Genomic DNA, 26,052 nt, shown 5'->3' with positions numbered 1-26,052 from the left:
GATGACTGTACAGGAGGTTAAGTAGTGTAATTTGGGCATCCTCTACCCCCCTATTAGCCCTATATGCAAACTGCATAGGATCCAAGGCCTCACCCACCCTTAACAACAACAACCATTTCACTATCTTTTCAAATGACTTCATGACCAGTGAGGTCAGTGCCACTGGTCTGAAGTCATTTAAAGTCTTTATAGTGTTGCCTTTTGGCACTGGGATTATAGTAGATTCCTTCCATATCTTTGGAACCCTTCTCTGTTTTAAAGACATTCTAAAAATATCAGTGAACACCCCACAGAGCTGTTCTGAACAGCACTTTAGCAATCTCCCAGTAATCCCATCTGGTCCTGGACTTTTATTGACCTTATTTCTTTTGAGTACTGACCTTACGTCTTCCTGTGTAATTAAAAATGTACATGTAGTGGACTTTACCAGCGATTGCTCATCGGTTAATTTTTGAAGTTCATCTGAAAAGTCATGAATGTCAAAACGTGAATAAAAAGTGTTTAATGCTTCAGAAATATCTCTATCACTCTCATAAGCTGGGATATGGACTGGCTTGTTTTGTGTTCTATGCAGGCCTGTCATTCTCTTGACACCTTCCCATGCTGCCTTCAAGTTATTGCTGCCCAGTCTCCCCTCTATCTTACTTTTATATTGTAATTTAGCTTTCTTGATTTCTGATCTGACCTCTTTTATTGCCTCTCTTTTTTCACCCTCATCCCCTTTGTGAAAAGCGCTATGTTTTTTCCTTAACACTTGTTTCATGGATTGAGTGACCCATGGCTTGTTATTCGCATACACTTTTACATGCTTTTTTGGAATAACAGTATCCTCACAGAAAGAGACATAACAGCATACGGTGTCAGCCAGTTCATCAATATTTAAAGCAGAGTCCATGAAAACAGTCCAATCTGTGCAATCAAAACAGCCCTGTAATTGGGAAACAGACTCATCATTCCAGACCTTGATCTCTCTGGTTTTTACTTTCTCCCTCTTAAGCACAGGTCTATACCTAGGAGTGAGATGGATAGCATTGTGATCGGAGGAACCAAGAGGGGGCCGAGGGGAGGCCTTGTAAGCCTCCTTAATTGAGCCATAGCACAGATCTAGAGTCTTATTTTTCCTAGTTGGGCATGTGACATATTGATAGAGGTTGAGACTTTTGCTCAGTTTGCAGTTATTGAAATCTCCCATAAGGAGACACGGGGCATCCGGAGAAAGAGACTGAAGTCTTTGAATCACCGTATGGATAGTATCAGCAGCAGTTTGTGTATTGGCTTTGGGGTGTATGTATACTACAGTCACAAATATTTGGGGGAACTCCCTTGGGAGATAAAATGGGCGAACAGAGACAGACAACAGTTCGATGTCAGCTGTGCATATTAATTCCCTGACAGTGATGTTGTTACACCACCTCTGGTTTATATACACACACACACCGCCACCTTGAGATTTTCCCGTAGATGTAGCGTCCCTGTCCAACCTGAAAGGCGCCCCAAAGCCGCTGATTGATAAGTCCGCATCGTTATCTCTAGATGACAGCCACGTCTCACTGAAGGCCATAATACAGGCGTTCCTGTATTCGTGTAAGTAATTCGAGTTAGCGTGCAGCTCATCGATTTTGTTTCTGAGCGACTGAACGTTCGCAAGTATTATGGATGGGAGCGGAATGCGCCGCAATGTTTGGCGTTTTAGCCTGAGTCGGACGCCACCCCTCCTTCCTCGTTTCCTCGCGTTGCGAAAGTTTTTTCCAGTTTCCAAAAGACTTGTTCCTAGAGATCTCGGTCAGAATATCCTCAGTCACAAGTGGGTCCAAATATAAATCCCCTCTGCTCGGATTGTCCCAACGCATTAAACATTCCCGAGAGTATATCCTTACCGGCTCGTGTAGCTGATCCCGTGCGCCTTGGACATGATAGATCCATAAAGTCCATAAAATCCATAGAATGACAATATAAAGTATCTCCATAATGACTGGTTGAATGAGCAATCACATTTAGTCCGAAGATTTGGATAAGACAGGATACAACTTCTAGAACAAACAAGACGCATACAAAGTTACATTTCAGAAATTGGTTATGTCGCATACAAAGTTACATTGCAATCCCACATTTTGTTTTTACGCATGAATGGTGTTGTGAAGCAAAGCAATTGCAAAGCATAGCAGCAATATGTTTTAGCAAGGCGCATCTTCATTCAGAACTCAAAATCATATTTTCAATAATTTCCCTCACCATCCCCTTGTGTTTTGTTGGTATAACATTTCTTTTATTTACACAAGGTTCCAGCGTTACATCTCACATTTCAATTTTTCCAAGGTTTTTTGGCAGCATGGTTCGGTTCATTTTTATTATTTTTCAACAATAGACAAAACAAACAAATAAATTACATGGAAATAGCCCAAGACTCAGACATAACAAACGAATGAAATGGAAATAGCCCTAGTAAAAGGAACATAAAAGAATGAAAATGAATACAATAAAAAGAAGTAAAAAATCAACAAGAGGAATACATATACATATGACTATAAAACAGTCCATATGGCATATTAAAAGAGTACAATAAAAAACAAACAGTGCAGTTTTAAGTCTCTTTTTAAAACAGATATAATCTCCAATGATGGACGGAGTAATGGCTGAATGCCATTTCATGCTTGGTATTGACTCTGGGGATGACTAGCTGATCGGCCCCAGTATGTAATGATTTGCATACTGGAAGAGCAACATCAAAACCTGATTTATTCTTCATTACAAAATATGTTGAACTGTCTGCTCTAAATAAGTCATGACAGAACCATTTAAAGGACATTATTTATAGATTTTGTATTTTTGTCATTCGATGTACTGTGTAAAAAAAAAGTGTGATCACAACTAACCCACAGAGTAGGATTCTCCCAAGTTTTTTCCCCACTACTATCACATGGTGGACTGTCTTGCATCCGCAACCACATGTCCCGCATCTCTGTCGGGTTCATCTGATGCACCAGCATGATTTCACGATAAACACAGGGCCGCTTTCGGTCATTGCTGATGCCGAATGTCAGAAAACCGCTGTGGTGTGTGAGCTTCACACCCATTAGCTCCAAGCACAAGCCCAGAAAGACATCATCGAGTGGGAACAGCTTCACCTTCTGGGCCGCCACATCCAGTCCCAACATAGTCTGCTGTGACATGAGATATCCACCGCCACTTGGAAAGGGTGGATAGAGCTTCCCCTCTGGGTACATCTCCACAGGGACAAAATACTTTGAGTTATTGTCTCGGACAGGCATCTCAGGTCTGTGGATGTATCCAGCAAACAGGTGATTCTCAGGTTTGTGGGCTGTCAGGAACTCAACCAGATTCCCTGTGTTCACAAACACGTCGTCGTCGCCCTTGAACGCAAACTGCGCACTGCTGCACTTACGAGAGAACCAGCTGAGGAATCCCACCTCCTTCCGAGGCAGGTTGAAGAAGATGTCAGCAAAGTCCCACTGCAAGATGTCCCTATAGCAACGGCTTTCCCACTGCAGCAGTTGCTGGAGGTCGTGACCCAGCACCTGGTCTTGTGAGCGGCCCATCAGGAAGACCAGCTTAACTCGCCGACCCTGGATTCTACCAGCACGACCCCAGGTGTCCCGCAATGCAGCACGGCGGTCTACATTCACAGCTGTGGACTTCACGGCCAACAACAGATAGAGGTCATCCTCGCAAGGTGAAGGGGTCAGCAGGATTGGGAATGCTCGGCAATGCCTGTAGCGTAAGAATTCCTGGTATGACTGGGGCAGGTGTGATGGAATGACCTCTGTGCCATCATTGGCAGAGCATGTAAAGTTCCACTGGACAGTGTAGAGGCCTGCTGGTGCTGAGGCAGTGCCATTATGAGATATGTTGGACCAAAAAGGGCATGTATGTGTGTTAGGGGTGTAACGGTACACAGAAGTCACGGTTCGGTTCATACCTCGGTTCGGACATCACGGTTCGGTACGAGTTCGGTACAATGGAGGGAAAAGCAAAACAAAAATGCAGAAAGCATTTTTTTTTATTGTGCATGTCTCAGGCTGTACCATCTAGTGTCATACAGTCTCTTCCCTGAGCTATCTGCAACAGCCTGAAGTGTGTAAGATGTAGGCTAAACAGTACAATAAGTACCCAGACTCCATCTGTAACTTGTAAACAAAATAAGACAATCAGCTATAAAACTGAAAATAGGCCTACAGTATCTCTTATTTCTGAAAGTGCAAATTACATAGAAAAATGATTTTTAAAAATCCACTTAAGCAAGACCTTCAACATCTGTGTTTAGTTGTATATGGAAGGGTCTACAATTTGCCTCAATATTTTTCATTGTGTGTAAAGTAATAATCTAGCCTACTAACTGTGAAAATATCACACTATTTTGCCTTTTTTTAAAAAACGAAATTGCTCCTTTCATTTCATAAACAGACTACAACTAGAAGTCACGTGACTTTGCCCTTTGACGTTAACTCACCGTAGCATGGTTTGTTTATTAGCCTGGTTAGCGTTGTCACTTTATTTTACTGTCTATGCACTTAACACTACCAGCTCCTCATGTGAGAAGTTACAAGTTACCCCAACATAAAGGTAATTACCACGCGATTTACATAGCTTTCTGTCATTACGAAATCATTTAATTTAAGCCATAGGTTTTGGCCCTATTTGTATGTGTATCCAAAGGCTGCTGAAGCGCAGGGGAAGTTTTTTTTCCCCTCGTTTCAGTGATTGGTAGCCTACATCATCTGGGTGATGGCTTCGAATATGTGTAGCATTTTTTCCACTCACATACCCAACAACTGCTGAACAACGCCGACACACAGTTTCATCTTATCCACCACTCTTTCGCCTGTACTAACGTTACTGTAACTGAAGTTCTCAAACTTGCGATCTTAAAGAGACCAGCGGATCCTCTAACTCTTGTGGGTCTAACCTTAGTGCTGCTAATGACTGACGGACTCGACTGACGACCTACAGATTAGCGTTACGTGTCGCTAAAGAACTCCCGTAACTCTCGCTACTTAACAGTAATTGCGCATGACATTAATTAATCCGCACACGAGTTTTATGTATTTTTATACCGTGTATTCTCCGTGTAAATTCATGCACCGAACCGTGACGCCCGTACCGTTTCGGTTCAATACGAATACATGAACCGTTACACCCCTAATGTGTGTATATCTGGTAGAAAGGGGGCGATTTTGAGTCCAATGGGAAGACCAGGTGGTGGTACATCTTGAGCATCACACAGCAGAGGATGAAGGCCACAGCACTGACCAGAGCACACCGGTGGTACCGAACTCTTGCCATCCTCATCTTCATGCTGAGGGGCAAAGCAGATGAGAAAGAAGGTCAAATGAGAGGCAATGACAAGATATCAGAGTTCACCAATTATTTACATTTATTCATTTAGCCCTTAGAACCCTAGACTGTTTTAAGGGCATTTTCACTACCTTTAGTTAGAAGGATTTATCCTGGTCATTGAAAGTGCCATACACACATGCTATACAGTGGTAGTGCTTCGACTTGGCCAGCTTCCCTCGCGGTCCACGCGGCATCACGCGACTTCAATTTGTATTTTTCCAGTGACGCTGCAACGACGCTGCAACAACCGGCAGAGGTCTCAAGTGAGCAGGGTGTCTCGTAAAAAGAAATGGAGCTGGAAAACCCTACACAGACTTCACTACAGACTTGAGACTACAGAGTGCAACGATAGACAGACATCATTTGGACAAAATATAGAGCATATTAACCTCCGTTGCTCAGCCAAATGCCTTCCTGTTACGTCCTGTTATCACAGAGTTACAGGCGATAAACGATTTTTGATGATCACAAGTTTACTTCATTAGCGTTTATTTTTTTGATTATTAAAGAGTGTTTTTCATTTAAAGGCTTGACTTCGTGCTTATTCAGAAGAGCATTTAGTGCTCTCCCCAATCCCAGACGTTCACATTGCATGTTTGTTTGTAATGGATGCAACCGCGAGATACGCTTGTCATAGGCGCCGATACCGTGGGTGCTCTGTCTCTCGGGCACCCACTGAAAACATCGAGCACCCACGTGTGCCAGCTTACAGTCCCGGCTAAATTTACATTAATTTAAAATCAAACATCGCAGTTTATGTTAAATTCAGCATCTCTCATAATGTGATTGGATATGTTGCTGTCAATTCCCTACTCCATATACTAACCACCAATGAGAGCGTCTCTCGTATGAAAAATCCTGACACTTCCCACCTGAAGAATTAACGCAAGTCTTTGTCGGGTCTTCAGCCCCGAATGTTTAAAATGTATATAGCCCTGAATATCATTTTAAAAGTAGTCTGACAAAGCTTATTGTTTTGTGACACAGCTAAACACTGGTACCTCATAGAACGTCTATAACATAGCCTAGGTGGTCGCAACGCGCGCGCACTGTGCTTTATGATTGTTGGCTTCTGATGGTATCTTGCTAATTCACTGAACTGCATTAGGTGACACAAATGGTATTGCCTTTATCTTATAACTCCTTGTCTGAGCGACTACCAGGCCTATGGTTTTTAAAAGTCAGATGTTCCCTGACAAAGACATTCGAAAATTAAGAATGTTTATTGACTTGAAAAATACACTAAGTTTTGCAAACTCCCTTCATTCAACCCTTGAAAACGGGAGCGTACCTATGTTCCCCGGGTCCTATGTTCCCCGCTATTTGTATGGGACCGGGGAACATAGGACCTTTTTTGTAGAAAAGGGTCCTATGTTCCCCGCCTTGTATCTGACCACGGAAATTGCATGGGATATGCTTGCGAGTGCACATTTCGTGCACAAACGATAGCAAAGTGTATTTTTCCGTCAATGTTGCTTGCCGTAGCACACCAGGTAGACCTACACATACGCGCACGGTGCAATATTGACACAAGCCAGAAGGGCGATTTTCCTAACTTCCACGTTGAGTATAGCGGAGTAAAAGAATAGATGAAGAACATTTTTTATAACATAGGCCTACAATGGTTTTACTTGTGTAGTGCTTCTTTACTGAATATAACGAGTTCAAAGTTAACATTCTAGGTAACTTCGCATTGTCCGCTTCAGCACTAAATTGATGACAGCAACACACGAGCTGCACCTCACACAGAAGAAACGCGCTACAACTACATGCCTTTTTAAGTTGATATTTAATTGTTTTGTTTTGTTCATTTTTGCGTTCGCTGGCACGCTGCAGGGGGGACTGCGCGTTGCTCCGAAGCCCCTTTGGTCTGACTCGTCAATAATCCAAAAATGTCCCTTTGGGTCTACAGCCCAGTATAGTTTGATATCTCTTTGTTCCATTAAAATTAATCCCATTCTTCCGACAGCTCAACCAAAGGCTATTTTAGATCACCTCCGTCACCTCTTGTACAGTAAGAATCAACAATGACATGCCAAGTGCAAAGACAATGACAAGCTTGGGACTGAACTCGTGACTGTGGTAGTTAACAAACTAGATCAGTGGTTCTCAAACTTGTTCTTTCATTCCCCACTTTGAGGGGGCATTCTCGAGCCCCACCTGTCCCTCATCGCTCTAAGAAAGTGGTAGGTCAAGCTTAAAATTGTCAAATTTATTGAAATAATGACAAGTTCTAAATATATCCTCTTCAACAAAGTTAAAATCAGCTGGTGCTGCAGATATAATAATAAATAAATACATAACACACATATTTCTGTTTTCCAGCAACATATTAGGAAGCACAGGCCACAGCATTGTACAATATATTCAATGAAATGCCAACATGCTGCATTAAATGGATCCATAATCCAGTCATACTGAGCACTGCTGGTTGGGAAATATTTTTGAAAAAAACTTTGCAGGGATGTGATGTAGGCCTACTGTTTAATACATGGGATCACAAGAGTGTCTCCCAATCAGACGTTTCAGCGATTTCGCTCAGAAATCTCAAAGGCATAATACTGTCGCGATCGAGGCGCCTGTCCCATACTCAAGTTTTTTTGGTGAATGCAGCAATCTTATTTGCTAGGTGAGGTATGTGCTTGTCTTTGCCTTGTAACTGGACATTTAACTGCATCATTTGTCCAAACTAGTTAACTAGTGAGGTCATAAATGTATACTAGTAAACTAGTTCAAGACAAAATTCACACTAGTCAACTAGTGGCGCAGAATTCAAATTAGGAGGCGGAGAATTCTGGAAATTGAGGCTTTCTATTGGCTCCCTATGTCCAAATAGAACATGACAACCAATCACAGTGCTGAATTTCACGAAATCCCACCCACAACATTTGCATGTGGCACACAAGTTAACATGCTGGCCAAAGGAACTCTAGCTAGTAAACTAGTGGCTTCAGTGTGACACTTACATGTAAACTAGTGAAGGCAGAACTGCTCACTAGTTAACTAGTGAAGACACAAATGTCCACTAGTTAACTAGTGAGGTCTAAAAAGTGTCACTAGTTTACTAGTGTGCACCAAAACACCCACTAGTGAACTAGTGATGGCAATTTCCATTTGACTAGTTAACTAGTGAGGTGCAAAAAGTGTCACTAGTTTACTAGTGTGCCCCAAAATGCCCACTAGTTAACTAGTGAAGGCCATTGCAGCCCCACTAGTTAAATAGTGAGATGCCAAAACGCTCACATGTTAACATGTAAAGGCCAAAATGCCCACTAGTTTACTAGTGAGGGTGTTGTGGGCCTTACTAGTTAACTAGTGGCATGCATATTTTGTTCACTAGTTAACTAGTTACACCTAAAAACACAAACAAGCTGACCGTTTTTGTCCACTAGTTAACTAGTGGAGCAATTGAAGTCTCACTAGTTTGCATGTGTGGCAGTAAAGCAGCTCACTAGTTAACTAGTGCGCACAAGACACACACTAGTAGCTGTTTTTGGAGCTATCTAGTTTACTAGTAATGCAAAAGGTACTCTTACTAGTTAACTAGTGACACATTGGCCTTCACTAGTTAACTAGTTGACATGTTTGGCCTTACTAGTATACTAGTAATGGAACAGGACATGCTTACTAGTTAACTAGTGAGCATATCTGCATTATTAATGCCTTTCACTAGCTTATAGAGGGCATTTTGAGCCTTACATGTTAACTAGTGAGGACAAAACACTGTCCATAATGAACTAGCAGGAGAAAAATGCCCCTCACACTAGTAAACTAGTGGAATTTGAATAAATACACAAACGGCTGGCATTTTGTGCAACTAGTTAACTAGTGGGACGTAACATTGGCCACTAGTTTACTAGTGTGCAATGTCGCACTTGCATGCAAATGAAGAAGGCGGAACAAGGATTTTGATTGGTCCATTTAGGACTCAGAAACCTAGAAAACATGGCTGACTTCGTCCAGGCTGTTCTAAGAGCAAACTTTTATAAACTAAGATCGTTTGAGCATAAAAATATGTTTTGATAAGACGTCTAGTGACAAAGTTGTGGTGTATTGCTGTAATCTTCGTTCAGTTAATGTCTACAATCTTTAGTTTTTCAGTTATTAGTCTGAAAATCGCGATAAAACTGGAGGCATTTGTATATGGTTGCCTAGCAACAAAACGTTTCAGTAACATGAACATTGATGATAGCATTGCTGATGTGGCAAGACTAGCTCAAGTGGTTAAGCAGCATGACCTCATGTGGGAGACCAGGGTTCAATTCCTTACAAGTGCATGGAGTTTTTTTCTTGATCTTTGAGCTTTTAATTACTTTTGAAACTATGTGCAGTTAATGTGTACAATCTTTTGTTTTTCAGTTATTAATCAGAAAAGCGTGACTGAATGGATACATTTATGTCTGTGGTTGCCTAGCAACAATAAACAAAGAATAGGCCTAATATTAAAATCGATCCCTTGAATCTTTGGTGTGGATCACTAAGAGCTCACTTGTTAAAGCATGGGGTTTCCCTGTTATTATTAAAAACCATTTTGACAGAATATGAGATACTGCAGGCTCTGCTTTACTATCTATACTGAAGTATCGTTGCAGAGCAGTGTGTCACTTTAGCCACTAGGGGCACCCATCAGGACCTGATCGCGAGCCTATGAACAGTAAATTTACATTTAGACTGGGTGGGATTCTTACATAATATCCAATAGGAGTCTTCTACCCACCCTCTCATTAGAATTTGCATAATAGCCGTTTCAGGCACTAGTTAACTAGTGAGCTGCTTCACTGCCACACATGCAAACTAGTGAGACTTCAATTGTTCCACTAGTTAACTAGTGGACAAAAACGGTCAGCTTGTTTCTCTTTTTAGGTGTAACTAGTTAACTAGTGAACAAATTATACATGCCACTAGTTAACTAGTAAGGTCCACAACACCCTCACTAGTAAACTAGTGGGTATTTTGGCCTTTACATGTTAACAAGTGACCATTTTGGCATCTCACTAGTTAACTAGTGGGGCTAAAATGGCCTTCACTAGTTAACTAGTGGGCATTTTGGGGCACACTAGTAAACTAGTGACACTTTTTGCACCTCACTAGTTAACTAGTCGAATGGAAATTGACATCACTAGTTCACTAGTGGGTGTTTTGGTGCACACTAGTAAACTAGTGACACTTTTTAGACCTCACTAGTTAACTAGTGGGCATTTGTGTCTTCACTAGTTAACTAGTGAGCAGTTCTGCCTTCACTAGTTTACATGTAAGTGTCACATTGAAGCCACTAGTTTACTAGTTAAAGTTCCTTTGGCCAGCATGTTAACTTGTGTGCCACATGCAAATGTTGTGGGTGGGATTTCGTGAAATTCAGCACTGTGATTGGTTGTCATGTTCTATTTGGACATAGGGATCCAATAGAAAGCCTCAATTTCCAGAATTCTCCGCCTCCTAATTTGAATTCTGCGCCACTAGTTGACTAGTGTGAATTTTGTCTTGAACTAGTTTACTAGTATACATTTATGACCTTACTAGTTAACTAGTTTGGACAAAGGATGCATCAACTAGTTAACTAGTGAGACTACTGCCATCACCTAGCTAGCTAGTAAGCCATTTATGGTTCACTAGTTAACTAGTGCCATTGACCTACTGCAACTAGTTAACTAGTGATGTGTTTTGCCTTCACTAGTAAACATGTGCACATTTTTGGCAGTCACTAGTTAACTAGTGAGACCCAAAAGCCTTCAACTAGCTGACTGGTATGCATTTTGGCCTTTACTAGTTAACTAGTGGACATTTCTGGCTGTCACTAGTTAACTAGTGAAGCTGAAATGTGTTCACTAGTTAACTAGTGGGCATTTATGCTGTCACTAGTTAACTAGTGTGCACAAACATGGCTCACTAGTTAACTAGTTGACAAAAATGGCTTGCATGTTGGCCTGATATCAAGATATCAGAATAAATGCTTAAGCGGCTGGCCAAATTACATAGAAGTTAACAAGTGGGAATTTGACATTCAGTAGTCAGCTAGTAAACATTTTTGTACCTTACTAGTTGGGTCATTCTACGAAACCGGTGCCTTTTCACTTTGACATTTTTTTAAAAAATCATGTAGGACAAACCATATTTTAAGACATCCACATGATATAAGACATATATGACCTGCATAAAAAAATATTTTCCCACCTCAGGCATAAATCCCTATTAATATTTTCCTTTTTATTGTAGCCCAGGTGTCTTTTTTTTTACCACCCCGTAACGGACAAGATGCGCTCCATTTTAGACATAATGCATACATTGAATTCAGAACATTTCATGTTTTCCTGTCATAAAAATGTCCTTAATTTGATATTAAAAGTTATAGGTTTCTTTTTTAATTGGAGATTTGCAGAATTTAGATTCTAATCTTCAAACTGTGAATTCCGCATGCCCATTGGTTGGTGTTTTGAACAATATTGGCTATTTTACTCCCTATTGTCAAATTAAAGCTACATGTGTAAATAGGCCCACTTCATCACACTATGATCAAACATTTATTTATGGGCTATTTCACTCACTCTCTAGTATTTTTTTAAAAAAAACACACATGTTATGGGGTGGTAAGTCATGTTACAGGGTGGTAAATCCTGTTACGGGGTGGTTAATTTTGTTTGTTTCCATAATTTAACAATAATTTGATTAGTTCTGGACATATGTGTGGACTGTTAATGTCGTAATAAGTCAAGATCCAAAGTATATATAAACATATTTATTGATATGAAGTTCAAAATGCATGTTATGTCATGTAATACTGGGTACATTCAACATGGATAGATTTCAGAAGATTGAGTACATTCATTTTGATATATGATCATAAAATTGAGTACATTGAAAAAGATAAAGTACTCTCAGGAGGGGTGTCAAAAGCCTTCATTCTAGCCTTCGCCTACCCTGGAAATCCAGAGTTCTCGCAAGAGCACAATGGAATTGTCTCTGCGAGGCACTCTGGCAATGAGCAATGATGCACGTTACTTTTTCCCCTTGCATCCCGTAGAACCAATCAAATCGTATCTGACATAGGCGGGCCAGAGGCGAGCTAAACTGATGACGACAGCGTTGCAACGTTGGAAACATTGATCGTAGTGTTATCCAATTGCGTCGAAGTCCGTAATCATTCAGAGTAAACATTGGTCTAGTGTTATCCAATTGCGTGCAGTGAGATTTTCAAATGCATGCTTGGTGCCACCCCTCGAGTTGGGCCATTACATGATTGTTCGTGGCCAGACCCTTAATCTTTCTAGATTATCAGGGTCTGGATTTTCCAGGCTAGCCTTTGCCTGCTTTCCAGGGCTACACTGTAAAAAGTTTAACGTAAAATTTACAGCAACTTGCTGGCAGCAAATAACCAGCAAGTTGCTGTATTTCACTCTACAGTACACCTACTGTATATGAAATCACAGTACCTATGCCTGATACTGTAAATGCAAACTACAGTAGTACTACCAGTGCTGTAATGTATACAGTATTGAATTGTCTACCGTATTTTTAATCACAGTACTTATGGATCATACTGTAACTAAGTACAGTAGTAATACCAGTGCTGTAATATTATATACAGTAATTTTGGGAAATTCATATCCTGCTTTATCTACAGCCAGGATAAATTTGGCTAGGCCTAGGTATGGTTTAGGCTACACAAACTTGCATAAATAACCATTGACAACTTGTTATCAGTTTGAAAAGCAAGTACATTTATTCACTTTTTTCGTTTAGAAATTCTCGTGTGCTGCATCCTAATGTTAGACCAACGGTTGCAGTCAGCCTGATCCACCACCCGTAGCAGAGTGAAGCAGCACCTAGCAGAAATAGAAGAAAAAAAGATAAACAGTGTTAGATAACAATTTTCAACTGAAACGGAAGGCTACTTACAAGTGCAACTTTAGAATAATCATTTATATATATATACTGTATGTTTTTTGAGTTTACTGTCAAAATGCCAGGCTGAAGATGGTGTTAGCATAAGTTTCGCAAGGTATATTTAGTTAGCCAGCTGGGTGAGCTCATTGATGATGTTTGCTTGCAGCAACAGCCATTCGCGCTGTTCGTCCGAACGGTTAATGATAGTCAGATGTGACTTAAAGTTAACTTATATCAATATTGCCAAAGTTAGCCTATTAAACTCACAAAACCGTACATGATTACGAGGAGTTAACGTTACATAAGTTAGCTGGTAGCAGCTAAACCTCCACGTTAACGTTAACCAGCAGCACATCATCTTCAGCCTAACATTGTGACAGTAACGTTAACATACTAGGCCTAGCACTACTAGCGAATGTTTTATATAAATGATATGAATATAATAAACTGTAACTTACTGAGAACTAAGGTAGGCCTAATATAAATGAGACTGCCATAACGTTAACGTAACATAAAACATTAACGTTAATGCCACCGTCACAGCAACAGCAACTATGATAGCTAGCCTAACGTTACTTAGCACTTAGTTGATCCAACAAGCATGGATGAGTTTGTAAGTTAGACAGTACAACGTACATAGACTGTACACATGCCCGAATTTAATGTAGTACAATTTCACAATGAAACATTAACGTAAATAAATGCTTGCTTACCATTAAGGTGGAGCTGCGAACTTGTCAGAGTGCTGAACACCGTTGGTCTGACTCTGACTGAACTGTTGCTCAAAAATGATCTCCCGCCGGACAGTTCAAACGTCGTCGCACGGTGCACGTTTCAATCACCACGTCAAAATTTCCCAGTAAACCATAAATCCATGACTTTTCAATATCTTTTCAAAATGATGATTTGGATGGAAAATCAACATAATATCAATGTCACCTTGCTATCTGGGAGCTTAACTTTGTATTTATGTGCAAAACGAAAACAGAAAACCCCAACTGATTTTCCGCCATGTTTTTTCAAAATTTTCAAAAAGCTGACAAGTGAGGGAGGAGTCAGATTTATTACTGTGTTATGATTCGCAGCAAATTTTTATTACTGTAGTTTGACCATTTTTGACCATAATTCATAGCGAAACCACAGCAACATACTGTATTCACAAATACAGTACACATTTTTCTCAAAAACAGCAGTGATGCTGTGAAAATCACAGAATCTTGTTACAGTGTAGTCCACACGTACCAAACCAATCTTTTTTTCCTCCGTCTTCCCTGGAACCGTATCAAGAATATTTGCGTCCAAACGTATCCATCTCAACACGACTCAACACGTTACTTTATATCCCAGGCCTAGAGGTGGCATTGTTTCTGTTACAGAAATTGACCAAAGCTTGCGTGCTGTAGGCTATACAAACAGACATAATAGGCTACGACGAAAATGGCTAGTGCAAGGAAACCAGAATTGTTTGTGTGGACTGATAGTGAACTGTCAACTGTAGTCAACTGTAAAACTAATAAACTTCATTTTTACGGTTTGTGAAGGGTGCAGTCCCGTCCTTTATTTGGCTAACGCAGGTACAAATAATCTCCTTTACTTTCTTTGGTTGTAGGATAGTCCGCGATTCACATTAGTTTTGGCTATCACCGCAAGTGCATAGGCTACTAAACGCTAGGCCTACCCAAGTTCTAGGCTATTCCGTCGCCAGATTTATAATATTGCTATAATACCTTCGTTAGTAAGATTTAAACTTACACCGCACTTCCCTAATAAATGGACGGGGCCTCATTTTGTTCCTTCCACTTTTTCCTTAACTGTCGTTGGTCCCTCTCACTCAGGTCTTTGATCAACAACTTCTTCCCTCTTTCGACATCTCGTCTCCTTGCCGCTCCATCTCTAGATACTGCTGCCTCCTCTCTGGATCGGCATTGCGGCGAGCACGGAACAGTCGCTGTCGTTCAGCATTGCTCATTGGAGCCATAATTGTCTGCAAATTATGAAAATTATCATAATTATTTACACTGACTAGGTGTGTGTGCCAAGTTGAGAGAGACAGAGAGAGAGAGAGAGAGTTCATGACTGGGTTGTCACTAGATACACAAAAAAGCTAAGTACTCTACATTTTGAAATGCATTCATTTGCTGTGATGACCACAGAAACCTCCTTTCTGCTTGTAGTTAGCCCTTCCCAACAAGTTCATCACAACTAGTTAAGCTGTTTAATAATTATTTCTCACCACAATAGTCTCCAGTAGGCTAACATTGGCATACAATATAGTCATAAAATATTAACAGTGACCAATGCATACTGATGAACCAGCATTCAACAGATTAGCTGGTTGCTATGGACTTATTGCTAAGGGCTCACTGCAGAAAGAACAGAGGTTTCCCCCAGTCATCACAGTATGTAAAACTATATATAAATATAATTTTTATGAATTGTGTAATCTAAATGGCAATGGCAACCACTCTGCATTCCCCTTATCACCCCCTCTACATTCCCCTTACCACCCCATAACGATACAAAGTGTTATGGGGTGGTATGTTACGGGGTGGTAAATTTCACCTCAGAATGACTGCAGCTAGCACTGTTATTGACTAGCTAAGATAGCAAATATATCATTCAGTTTAAAATTTCCTTCACTTTACATTACAGTTGAAAAAAAAATCCTAATTTAACAGTTTCCCTATCTATTATACGTTATGGGGTGGTAAGGTTAAGCTTAACGGACCCTATCTAACTACCAAAAAGAGCAAATAAATCATATCAAATTGTGTGGGAACTTCCCTGCTTGAGACCTTGGCTCCTGCAAGGGTTTGAGTGATGTCATCTGCTGTCTGTGAGGTCACTTAAAGAAACAGTGTCTTTGTAATAGCCAGAACATGTAAGCGTTATGGGGTGGTATGTAAAACTACGGGACGGGCATAAATCATGATTTTTGTATAGGAAATCATACTTTTATTAAAAAAAAACATATAGTATAGTATCAAGAGCATATTTTTAATCATGACATTAATGAAAATTTGGTTAAAAAATGAAATGTTCTAATTAATATATTAGGTGCGAATTCCATATGTGACTTTCCGGACATGGGGAAATTGGCCATGTCCTTGGTAAAGATGACTAAAAAGTGTAGGATTTATATTTACAATGACATTGAAATATGCATTATGTAATTCATAACACTTAAATTAACAGGTTTGATCCTTTGAAATACATTTTGACACATTTTTACATTGTTGAGAGCTCATGAAATGGACCGGACGCAAAAGGCACCGGTTTCGTAGAATGACCCAGTTGACTAGTAATATATAGAAGTCTTTAAACTAGTTAACTAGTGCACATTGCAATGTCCACTAGTTAACTAGTGAACATGCTGAGCATTACTAGTTAACTAGTAAGATATGAAACATATTAACTAGTTAACTAGAGAGAATTTGGGCCTTACTAGTTAACTAGTGAGCATTTTGGCTGTCACTAGTTAACTAGTTCACAGAAACATGGCTCACTAGTTAACTAGTTGACAAAAATGGCTTACATGTACATGACAATTATGCCTGATATCAAGATATCAGAATAAATGCTCAATCGGCTTTCCATAGCGCTCTTCCTCCAAGAAGAGGCGACTCGGAGCTCAAACACGCGCGACAGCACTTTACCTCGGGAAAGCCACCTTGCCTCGCTGTGAAACAGTACAGCCTTTTGGTCAGCTACCATCTCTTCGCAAAGTGTAGAGAATAGACGCGCTTTTAAGGGCCGGGTTTTGATGAAATTCACCACTCTCATGCCACTGTCTTTTCAAGCAGCTACTGTTACAATTAAATAAATTAAACGTGACTATATCACACTGGGCTCCGCACTGCGCCTCTGTGCAAAGAACTTCAGTTCGCGGCGCCCCCTCTCCTTCCCTCATCACAAACAAAGTGTGGCACGGAGCAACAACAAACCGCGCCTTGCCGTGCGGCTGCAGTCTACTTGGAAGGGTCCTATGTTCCCCGGTAGCGGGGAACATAGGACCCGGGACCGGGGAACATAGGACCCGGGGAACATAGGGATGACCCCTTGAAAACATCGCGGTCTGGTGCGCTATGTAGATCGTTTCTCGTCCCATTTAATTTCTCAGAATGTAGGTCTACTAGGCCTACAATAACGTCATCACCAAATACATCTTTTATTTTTAGTTGATCAACCACAAAGCATAGGCCTACTGTGCACAGTGCACTGACGACTGTAGCAGTCCAAGGTAACCAGTTGTTGTAGATGAGAGGCAACCCCTTGTTTCAGATAGCCTGGACAACATGTTACCTGGGTGTTGCTTACGTTATTAATTAATGGTAGCCTACAATAGTTAATTGATTCGCGTAACATATTAGTTGGCTCAAAGAGTAGGGAATCAGGATGGAGAGAGTCACGCGTGTGTTGCTTTTGCGGGATCGAATCCAGTTTAATGCTAGTTTTCAAAACATATATTTTTTTCGGACTTTTGTCCGAGTGGCTGTAATGTAGCCGAGCGCTCATGGCGTATGAAAAGCGACTTCAAACCGCCTAAAACAACTTGTTTGTGAACAGGGCCGGTTCTCCCTATACGCACACTACGCAAGTTGCGTAGGGCCCCGCAAGTTAATGAAGGCCCCCTCCCCCGTCTCCTCTTGAGTCAAGATAGTGACAGACAAGTAAGTAGGCCCTATATAGTTATAGCGACAGTGCCTCATACATTAAGAAGATGAACATGAAACTGAATTACCATTCAGGGCATGAAAAACGGAAGAAATGCCACGAGAATGACAGCGGGAACAGCAGTCGGGTAAACTTGCGTTCGTTCCATGGTTTGATGTCAACATGCGTCTCTCCAGCGCGTGTTGCTGGCCTAGCCTAGGCCTACCTAACAGGGAAGTGAATCCCCTGATCTGTCTGCGGCTTGCTTGCCAGCCTTTCCCAGTCACAGTGCAAAGTTGTGAAATATAATTGCATATTCCGTTTGTTTGAATGCGGGCGACTGGCTACATTTATATAACCGCATCTTTAAATGCGTTCATAATAACGTGCAGCTCGGGATGAACTAGCCGTTTTTCAGCAGAAACATGTGAGGACCCGTCTAAACTAATAGGTGATTTCACTCTTCCCATACATTTTTAAAAGAACTAAATTGTTTTACAATGTTTCAGTCAAACTGAACGTATGCAAAATGGAAAGTAGGTCTAGCCTAATGTATTAACTTTGATTCGCTGTGCTGCATGGACAATGCACATCGTAAATTAGGCCTATATGAAGTATTAAAATGATTGTTTAAAATAGTCTACGTTTGAAATAAATATTGAAATAATAAGAGAATCAGGGGAGCCAGTTCATAGCCTGTCTTTGGCAAGTAGCCTACTACAGACACACAGGTGAAGAACAGTCAGCCAGTAGGCTACTAGCACAACCAGACCCTTACAAAAAAAACTGCATTACTTCAAGTGTCAAACTGCAGATTTCTGAGTATGAAAACCGCAGTTTTGGAGAAAATATTTGCAGTTCTTATGCAGGGAATGCATAGCCCGGTTAAAACCAGACCCTTCTCAGTCGTAACTGAGAGTGGGTCTGGGGAAGGTTCGTTCACAGCCCATTTCCAAAGGGCGTTCCCAAACGGACGCCGATCAAAATGCCTCGGACGCAATAGGAGAGGCCAAAAACCAATCAGAGCAACGAAAGAGACAGAAACACAATTTGCAACACTGTCTGGTTGTAGGGAGAAGCAGGAATAATTAACCACTTTTTAATTAAACGTAGGCTAATTTACAAAGACATCGTGCCACACTGAAAGCTAATATTTTGTCACTAGCAATTTACATCTGCCCTCTGTCAAACACAATTGCATTTTCAGCTCTGAACAAAACCGTTCACGTTCAAACGAGCATTTTGTTTCATTCGTCCTTTCTGGCTGACCGGGACATAGCAGGAATGGGGGACGAGAGACTGAAACGTTCAAAGCAATTATGCCGGAATTGTTTCAAGGCAAACACTGAAGTGTAGCATTCGAGTTATGCTTGCATAGCACACCAATTCAAAAGTAGCCTATGTGTTTTTTGTCGGCTACGTGTCCAGCTATAGTCCTATAAATGAACAGAATATCAAACCGTTTTCAGTAGCCTACCACTGTTGCAGATATCACATAGGTATCCCTTTACATACATGTTTGTAATGTTGCATATTCCAACATAAGGAAGCAGTTAAGAAACTTCTAACTCCCTGTCTTAAACCAACGTAATATCAGCTTCAAACAAGCAGCAGCTGTCATGGTTGATGTTTTTTTTTAAAACCCCGGCTTCTTCTATCGTCATCGTGTAAAGCCCGCCTAAAGGATTCTGATTGGTGCCTCAATCTAGCAAAATTGGAAATGGGCTAGAATAGAGCTGGTAAGTCCCGCCCATCCGCTAAACCCCCAGTGGACCTCTAGATTGAAAAATCGTCAATGCAAGTGAATGTGAGAAAATAATTATTTTCTGGTCCCGTTTGAATTGTGCCATGAATGTGAACATATGTTGTCTGTGAATTTTTAATATAATTTTTCATGTTACGAGTTTGACAGTATATTCATGCATTATTCGGCTATCAGTTGTGGAAAAGACATAACGAGAAAGACTACATGTCACCTGTGACGTGAGCTAGCTCTAATCGCTAACATTAACTGAGATGCTAGTTTTTGTAACGGCAGGAATAAACACACATGGTAACAAAAATATTCGAAACATGTCTAGCTTCACTCAACACATTAACACTATGATACAGTGTGATTGTAAAGTTGTATGGTTCACTGTGTTCAAAGTCGATCTTAATAACCCTCTACCTCTCGACCAACTGATGGTTGTTATGGGAAACTAGTTAGCTGTCGTCTAGCGGAAAGTTGTAGTCCACAAAGTGCTCTCACACAAAGTTTAACCGCATCAAACTTCTACCCACTCAATTGTAGCATTCTTTACACGAAAAATTATATTAAAAATTCACAGACAACATATGTTCACATTCATGGTAAAATTCAAACGGGACCAGAAAATAATTATTTTCTCACATTCACTTGCATTAACGATTTTTCAATCTAGAGGTCCAGCGGGGATAGCGGAAAGGGCGGGACTTACCAGCTCTATGGGTTCTTGGCCAGACGGACTTTCAGAGCGAATCTCGAATTTGCCGGAAGTACGTCTGGGTTTTTCCCAGGCTAGGGAATGCAGTATTTTAGACACAAAAAACTGCATTGTAGGCTACTGCATATAGTACTGTACTTTACTACAGAAATGCAGTATTTTGGACATGAAAATACTATACTGCACTGTAGCCTACTGTGGCATAACTGAACTGTACTTGAAAAAACTGCAGTTATTTTTTGCAAACAGCCCAGACACTGAAACTGGGCATTTATTGCTGTGTGAAGGTGATTCACACACAATTATGTTTCTTTCTCCTAGTCCTTTATAGGGAAACACACTATATTTGGTAACTTCCATAGACATCCAAAATGGGGTGGGATGATTATATTGGGAGCGCTGTTGTCAGATGATACTGTAAAAAAATGGTTAAATTTTCACACTCAGAGTTCAGGTAGGAGGGCCCCTTAGCAGGATTTTGCTTAGGGCCCCATGGAGGTCTGAACCGGCACTGTTTGTGAATGTCTGACAACTGCTGCAGCGCATGCACGCGCAAGGAAACCAGTAGGTGGAGAAACCAGAAGGCACACAACACCGGAACGATTTTAAGGCTATTTCGCATAGACTACTCAATGGTGCTATTTCACACGCATTATAGCGACCCCCACTCACCGGGGTTAGGTGGAAGGTGTTAACAGACGATAGGCGTAGCCTACAGTGGACTAGGGATGTCAAAATTGCTCAAAAATGACGTTCGAATATCCCTTCTAAAACTAGATGTACCGCACAGCGGTACAAAATATGACCGCCGCACAGTCCTGTACATCCATGCCGCGAAAATAAACCATATTAATGAATTGGTCTCCATCTTCTACTCCATCCCCCACTCTTGAAACTTTTGTATATGCTTGTTTGGAATGTGTGTTTGCAGCCGCACACAAAATATCCTACTGGCGCTGCAAAGGTGAATAGATTTGTAGCACTTGCCAAAAAATTTGTAGCATTGTTATAAAATCTTTAAAATCTCTAAACAATCACAAGTAGGGCAGTTCATCACAGTCCATCCATTGCAACTGGACTGATGAAAGGTACACCTGTAGGCTACATTGTATTTGGGAAAGCAGCAGCATAATGTATTTATTTATTTATTATTATTAAACAAAACAGTCCCTGCCAGTTCCATGCAGTTTTCAACAGCTATCAAGAAGAGAGGTCATGTCATGGATTTTTGTGAATGTTTCTTCTTCTACATATGCATATGTTTAGTCATCTAGTTCATATGGTATTCAGCTTTTTGTCTATGCACAAATTAAATACCACTAGTCTAAAACAAAATGCAGTTTTACCCAGTGGTGCAAATAACTGACATGTCCAAAAGGGCATTTATGAAATGCTTTGCTAGACTATTCATACACATCTTAATGGGCCAAGTTGAAGAGCTACTGTCCGTTATTGTTTGTGCAAATAATAGGCTGATTCATGTTCCCTTGCATTTTGCAACTATGAGGTCCATGGTTAGTCTGGCTTTCGCCAGACCAAGCTCAATCTTTTAAGAAGTCGAAAAAGAAATTGCCGGCAGATCAGTTCATCCAGCCTATAGTCCATGGTAGGCGCCCAATAGAAATATTGTTTAATTTTGCAATTGAGATATCCACGCACTGGCGCCCCCCCTGCGACGTGTTCGCCCCCCCGGTTTCAAAGCTATTCTAAATGCAAAAATGCATAGAGGGAGTTATGACAAAACCATGACTGTTAACAAACTATATAAGGTAGGCACTATGCTAGGCCTATTACACAACATAAATTGTCACTAAGCTATGCTGGCGACCCAAATAAAATCTCCCTTGGGAACCAATGGCTTACAGTATCAAGCGGACTTAAGCTGCCATCTCTTGGCGAAAAGTTATATATTAATAGTTTTGCATTACAGTAGTAATACATTTCACGCAGCTGTGTAAATCACGGAAAGCGCAAATTAAGTGGACACTTCTAAATGGAACCCAATCCACTGCAGTGTTGCCAACTCCTCAGTGAGAAAAGTAGCTAAAGGCTGTCCTAAAAGTCGCCAGAAGTCGCTAAATGACGTAATGACGAATTTAACCCTCCTCCTTTACCCGGGCATAGGACCGGCAGACGTAAATTAAAAGACACGCTGGCAGAGTTACTTTTTTTTAAGGTTTTGTGTTTTTTGTAATGTTTTTTTTTTTTTTTTTTTTTTTTTTATTGGTTTTTAACCCACTTTTATGAAAATTTCTAAATGTATTGATTTACAACTAGGCCTATGAACTATGAACTATTCAGAACTCCTCTGCTCCCAACACACACACACACACTAAACAAAGAGTAGGTCATCCTCATTTTCACCCTCTATGGCAGGTTCAGCAGCTGAGGGACCTGCCTTGAAAGAGTAAGTGCCAAAAAGCTGTAAAACATTATCAGGTAGCTGGTGTTCATAGCAAGCCTCACCAGACAGCTTCAGGCCATAACGGATGTACAAGATGGAGTTAAAGGTCTGCAAGGACATCCGATTACGAAGTTTGGTTTTTACCACACTCATCTGACTGAATGCAAATGATCGATCAGATATCACGTTAGTTAAGGCGTTAATAATTTAATACAGAACGAGAATGGCAGATGACGGACAGGATAAGCAGACCGGTCTGTGATGCTCGCTTGCATAGCCTACGGCCTGCAGTGTTTCGAGCAGCCTGAATCCAGCCCACTGTCTCGCAGCAGCACACACTGCCACTGAGCAGAGCTATCAGCTGAGAGAGGGTGAGACAGTAGCGAGGGAGGAGGGGCAATCACACACAGCACAGAACTCACTGCTCACTCAGAAGAGTAAAATGGGACAGTACATGCAATCACGACAGAGTCTCCAAAAGTCTCCAAGAACACCAGAAAAAGTCGCTAGATTTGTCGCTAGTCGCTTTTAAAAAAATAAAGTCGCTGGGGGGACCTGAAATCTCGCTAAATATGGCGACAAAGTCGCTAAGTTGGCAACACTGATCCACTGTACAGTAGCTCAAGGTCTGTGGCTAAAGCAGCCACAATGAAAGCGTTATCATTGTTTGGATACTTCACACACACACACATGTTTTTAATCGCATAGACTACAACTAACAAGCTGGAATCAAAGCACATCGACTCCCCTCTCACACCCTAAACACGCACTTCGAACAAACAAAAAGCATCTCAGTCTCACGGTATAGGCAAAACAGTATCGGACCGGTGTAACGTTGGTACTAAATCATCCATTGCAAAGAATGATTTTTGTAGCACGTGCAACAAATATGTTTAGGTACAGCCCTGCCCTGAATACATCTCAACGTGCGCTCTAAAACATTTGGATTAAATGGAGATGTAGATCATCACAGGTGTGTTAATAAATCTACATTGCGGCGAGTTGACACAAATGATTCACTTTGACGAATTTATGTAGTTTCAGTCCTAGTTACTTTACTTTGAGCCATGCTCTTCCTTACTTGAATCACCTTTGGAAATAAAGGGTTGAAGTAGCCTATATGGGTGTTTGGGAGTGAACGTTGACTCAGATGCTTTTTGAGACTTTGAGCAGAAATGTCCCAGCTCGGTGTTTAGGATGCATCATAGACAGGTTATCTTTCAGGAAGCCCATAAATTTTTTCCATTAGAAAACCATCACGTAGCGAACGCGTTGTGGCTAACTCACTTAGCTCCTGTTAGTAGCCTAGGTTATGGTCATAAGCAAACGAGGTGAAAGTCGAAAGATACAATTAGTGCTGTTATCAATTTGCTTGGTAGCCTATAACCGTATTTATGGTTTTCTACAAATACATCAATAATCAAATTGGCCTCCATCACTCAACCAATGCTAACGGTAGCCTAACATTTTACATACGTCCTAGGACAGGGCTATTCAATTAGTTTGTAATGGGGGCCAGTTCATGAAAAGCATCACAACTGAGGGGCCGGAGAAATGCGGCTTGAAATATGAGTAATCACATTAAAGAGCTGTAGCCTATATACAATGAATTACAACAGCAGCAATATGGGTGTTCAAATGTTGTATTTTGTACATGCATAACAACATCATTGGCTGGTTGATGGTGGCTAATATGGAATGAAATCTGTGATAACAGATAACACAAATGGAATCTGTGCTTTGCACAGTAACTAGGGTTGCCACATTTGATTTGTGAAAATCCGGGACATTCATTGCCGACCCCCCCCCCCCCCCCAAAAAAAAATATGATTTTGATTAATGTTAAATGGCTATAATTCATAGTTATACTAGGCCTATTACTAGTTTTAAATAATAACTTATTAACAAATGCTGCAAATGGTGCATTCATTGTCACTTTAAGGTTGCTGAGTCTAAACGGTTCTTATAATGCCCTTTCACCTGCTCTTTTAAATAAGGCTAATCCATAAAACATTAACAATAGGCTACTATGCATAATATTAAAGGAGAAGTTCGGTGTGAAATTGACCTTAGCTGTACTGAAAGATGTTGCCGAGTACTCACATGTGTCCAATAGGCACCTTCGCTCACCCCCTAGCATTCCAAATTACGCCGTTTTTAGCCGAGTAGCTGTGGGGGCATAGCGTAGCCTATGCAAATAAATCGCTATTTTTACACCATTAAAAAGGTTCCAAGTAACTCCACACTGCATTGGTAGACTTCTGAGGGTCTTGGAACCTTTTTAATTGTGTAAAAATAGCGATTTAGCTGCATAGGCTACGCTATGCCCCCCACAGCTACTTGGCTAAAAACGGCGTAATTCAGAATGCTAGGGGGTGAGCGAAGGTGCCTATTGGACACATGTAAGTACTCGGCAACATCTTTCAGTACAGCTAAGGTCAATTTCACACCGAACTTCTCCTTTAAGTTGTTACCCACTCCGAAAGTTTCACCCTGTCGGCGTTGAGCCTACTGTGTATCTCTTTTTCTTCGCCGCTGGCCCTGACTTTGATTATATCCTCCTCCGTCTCGCGCCCCATTTTATCAAACCAAATCGAACCGTAATTTCTTACTAGGCTACCGTCTCCAATCTGTTGCCTACCCGCACGCACTCACTCTCTTGGACATGCTGCGCGGGGCCGGTAGTTGCTAGGTGATGCTGATGGTTAAGGTAAACTTTCGTTTCGCAGGTCTGCATTACAACCAATCAAATTAGCGCATCCCTGCCTCCGACAGCTGGATACAATCAAGATAACTTAAGAAAAATAGTAGATTGCAGAAGCAGAACGTAGGCTACGTTTTATTGAAAGTGAAACTAGGGAATACTTAAAAAAATAGAAGTGCATATTTGCACAAAAAAACGGGACATTTGGTGTCCCGGGAAAGATGATCAATTTTCCGGGACAGATATATAAAAAAGAGAACAATCCCGGGAAAACCAGAACGTGTGGTAACCCTACTTCCAACTCAGCGGTTAGAGCCGTTCTTAAGGTTAGGGGTGTGAGGATTTACACGCGCAACTAGCATCACCAGCTAGCATACACCAGCCCCAGGTCGGTTACCAGTTGATCCAATATTAGTTGTGCAGAAATATAGCCCATCTTATACACACCAATTGAATTGAAATATAAATTGTATAGATTTGTATTTTTTGTATTTATTCCACATTTAGTGTAGTCATATCAGAACCTGAAGTAGCCTACAATCCAAATGCAAGCATGAAACTTCAGAGTATTACCTTTCATTTGAGGCCAA

At 40.9% G+C, this 26,052-nt stretch overlaps 1 protein-coding gene across 1 annotated transcript; it reads right to left on the bottom strand.

Moving 5' to 3' along the window:
• Positions 1-173: 173 nt before the first annotated feature.
• Positions 174-25,337, bottom strand: LOC143138703 (N-acetyllactosaminide beta-1,3-N-acetylglucosaminyltransferase 4-like). Its single transcript, XM_076299122.1, has 4 exons — positions 25,233-25,337; positions 5,269-5,314; positions 2,874-3,841; positions 174-266 (listed from the first exon to the last, which is right to left on the bottom strand). Exons 1-4 carry the CDS (start codon positions 25,335-25,337, stop codon positions 174-176), a joined length of 1,212 nt encoding a protein of 403 aa, XP_076155237.1.
• Positions 25,338-26,052: the final 715 nt, after the last annotated feature.

Source organism: Alosa pseudoharengus, unplaced genomic scaffold (genome assembly GCF_046254945.1).
Source record: "Alosa pseudoharengus isolate Yale_2024_CS ecotype anadromous, Long Island Sound unplaced genomic scaffold, YU_APseudo_1.1 YU_APseudo_1.1_scf_21, whole genome shotgun sequence".
NCBI classification, from domain to species: Eukaryota; Metazoa; Chordata; class Actinopteri; order Clupeiformes; family Clupeidae; genus Alosa; species Alosa pseudoharengus.
The sequence above is the reverse complement of the archived record's forward strand: the minus strand, read 5'-3'. Positions and strand labels throughout refer to the sequence as shown.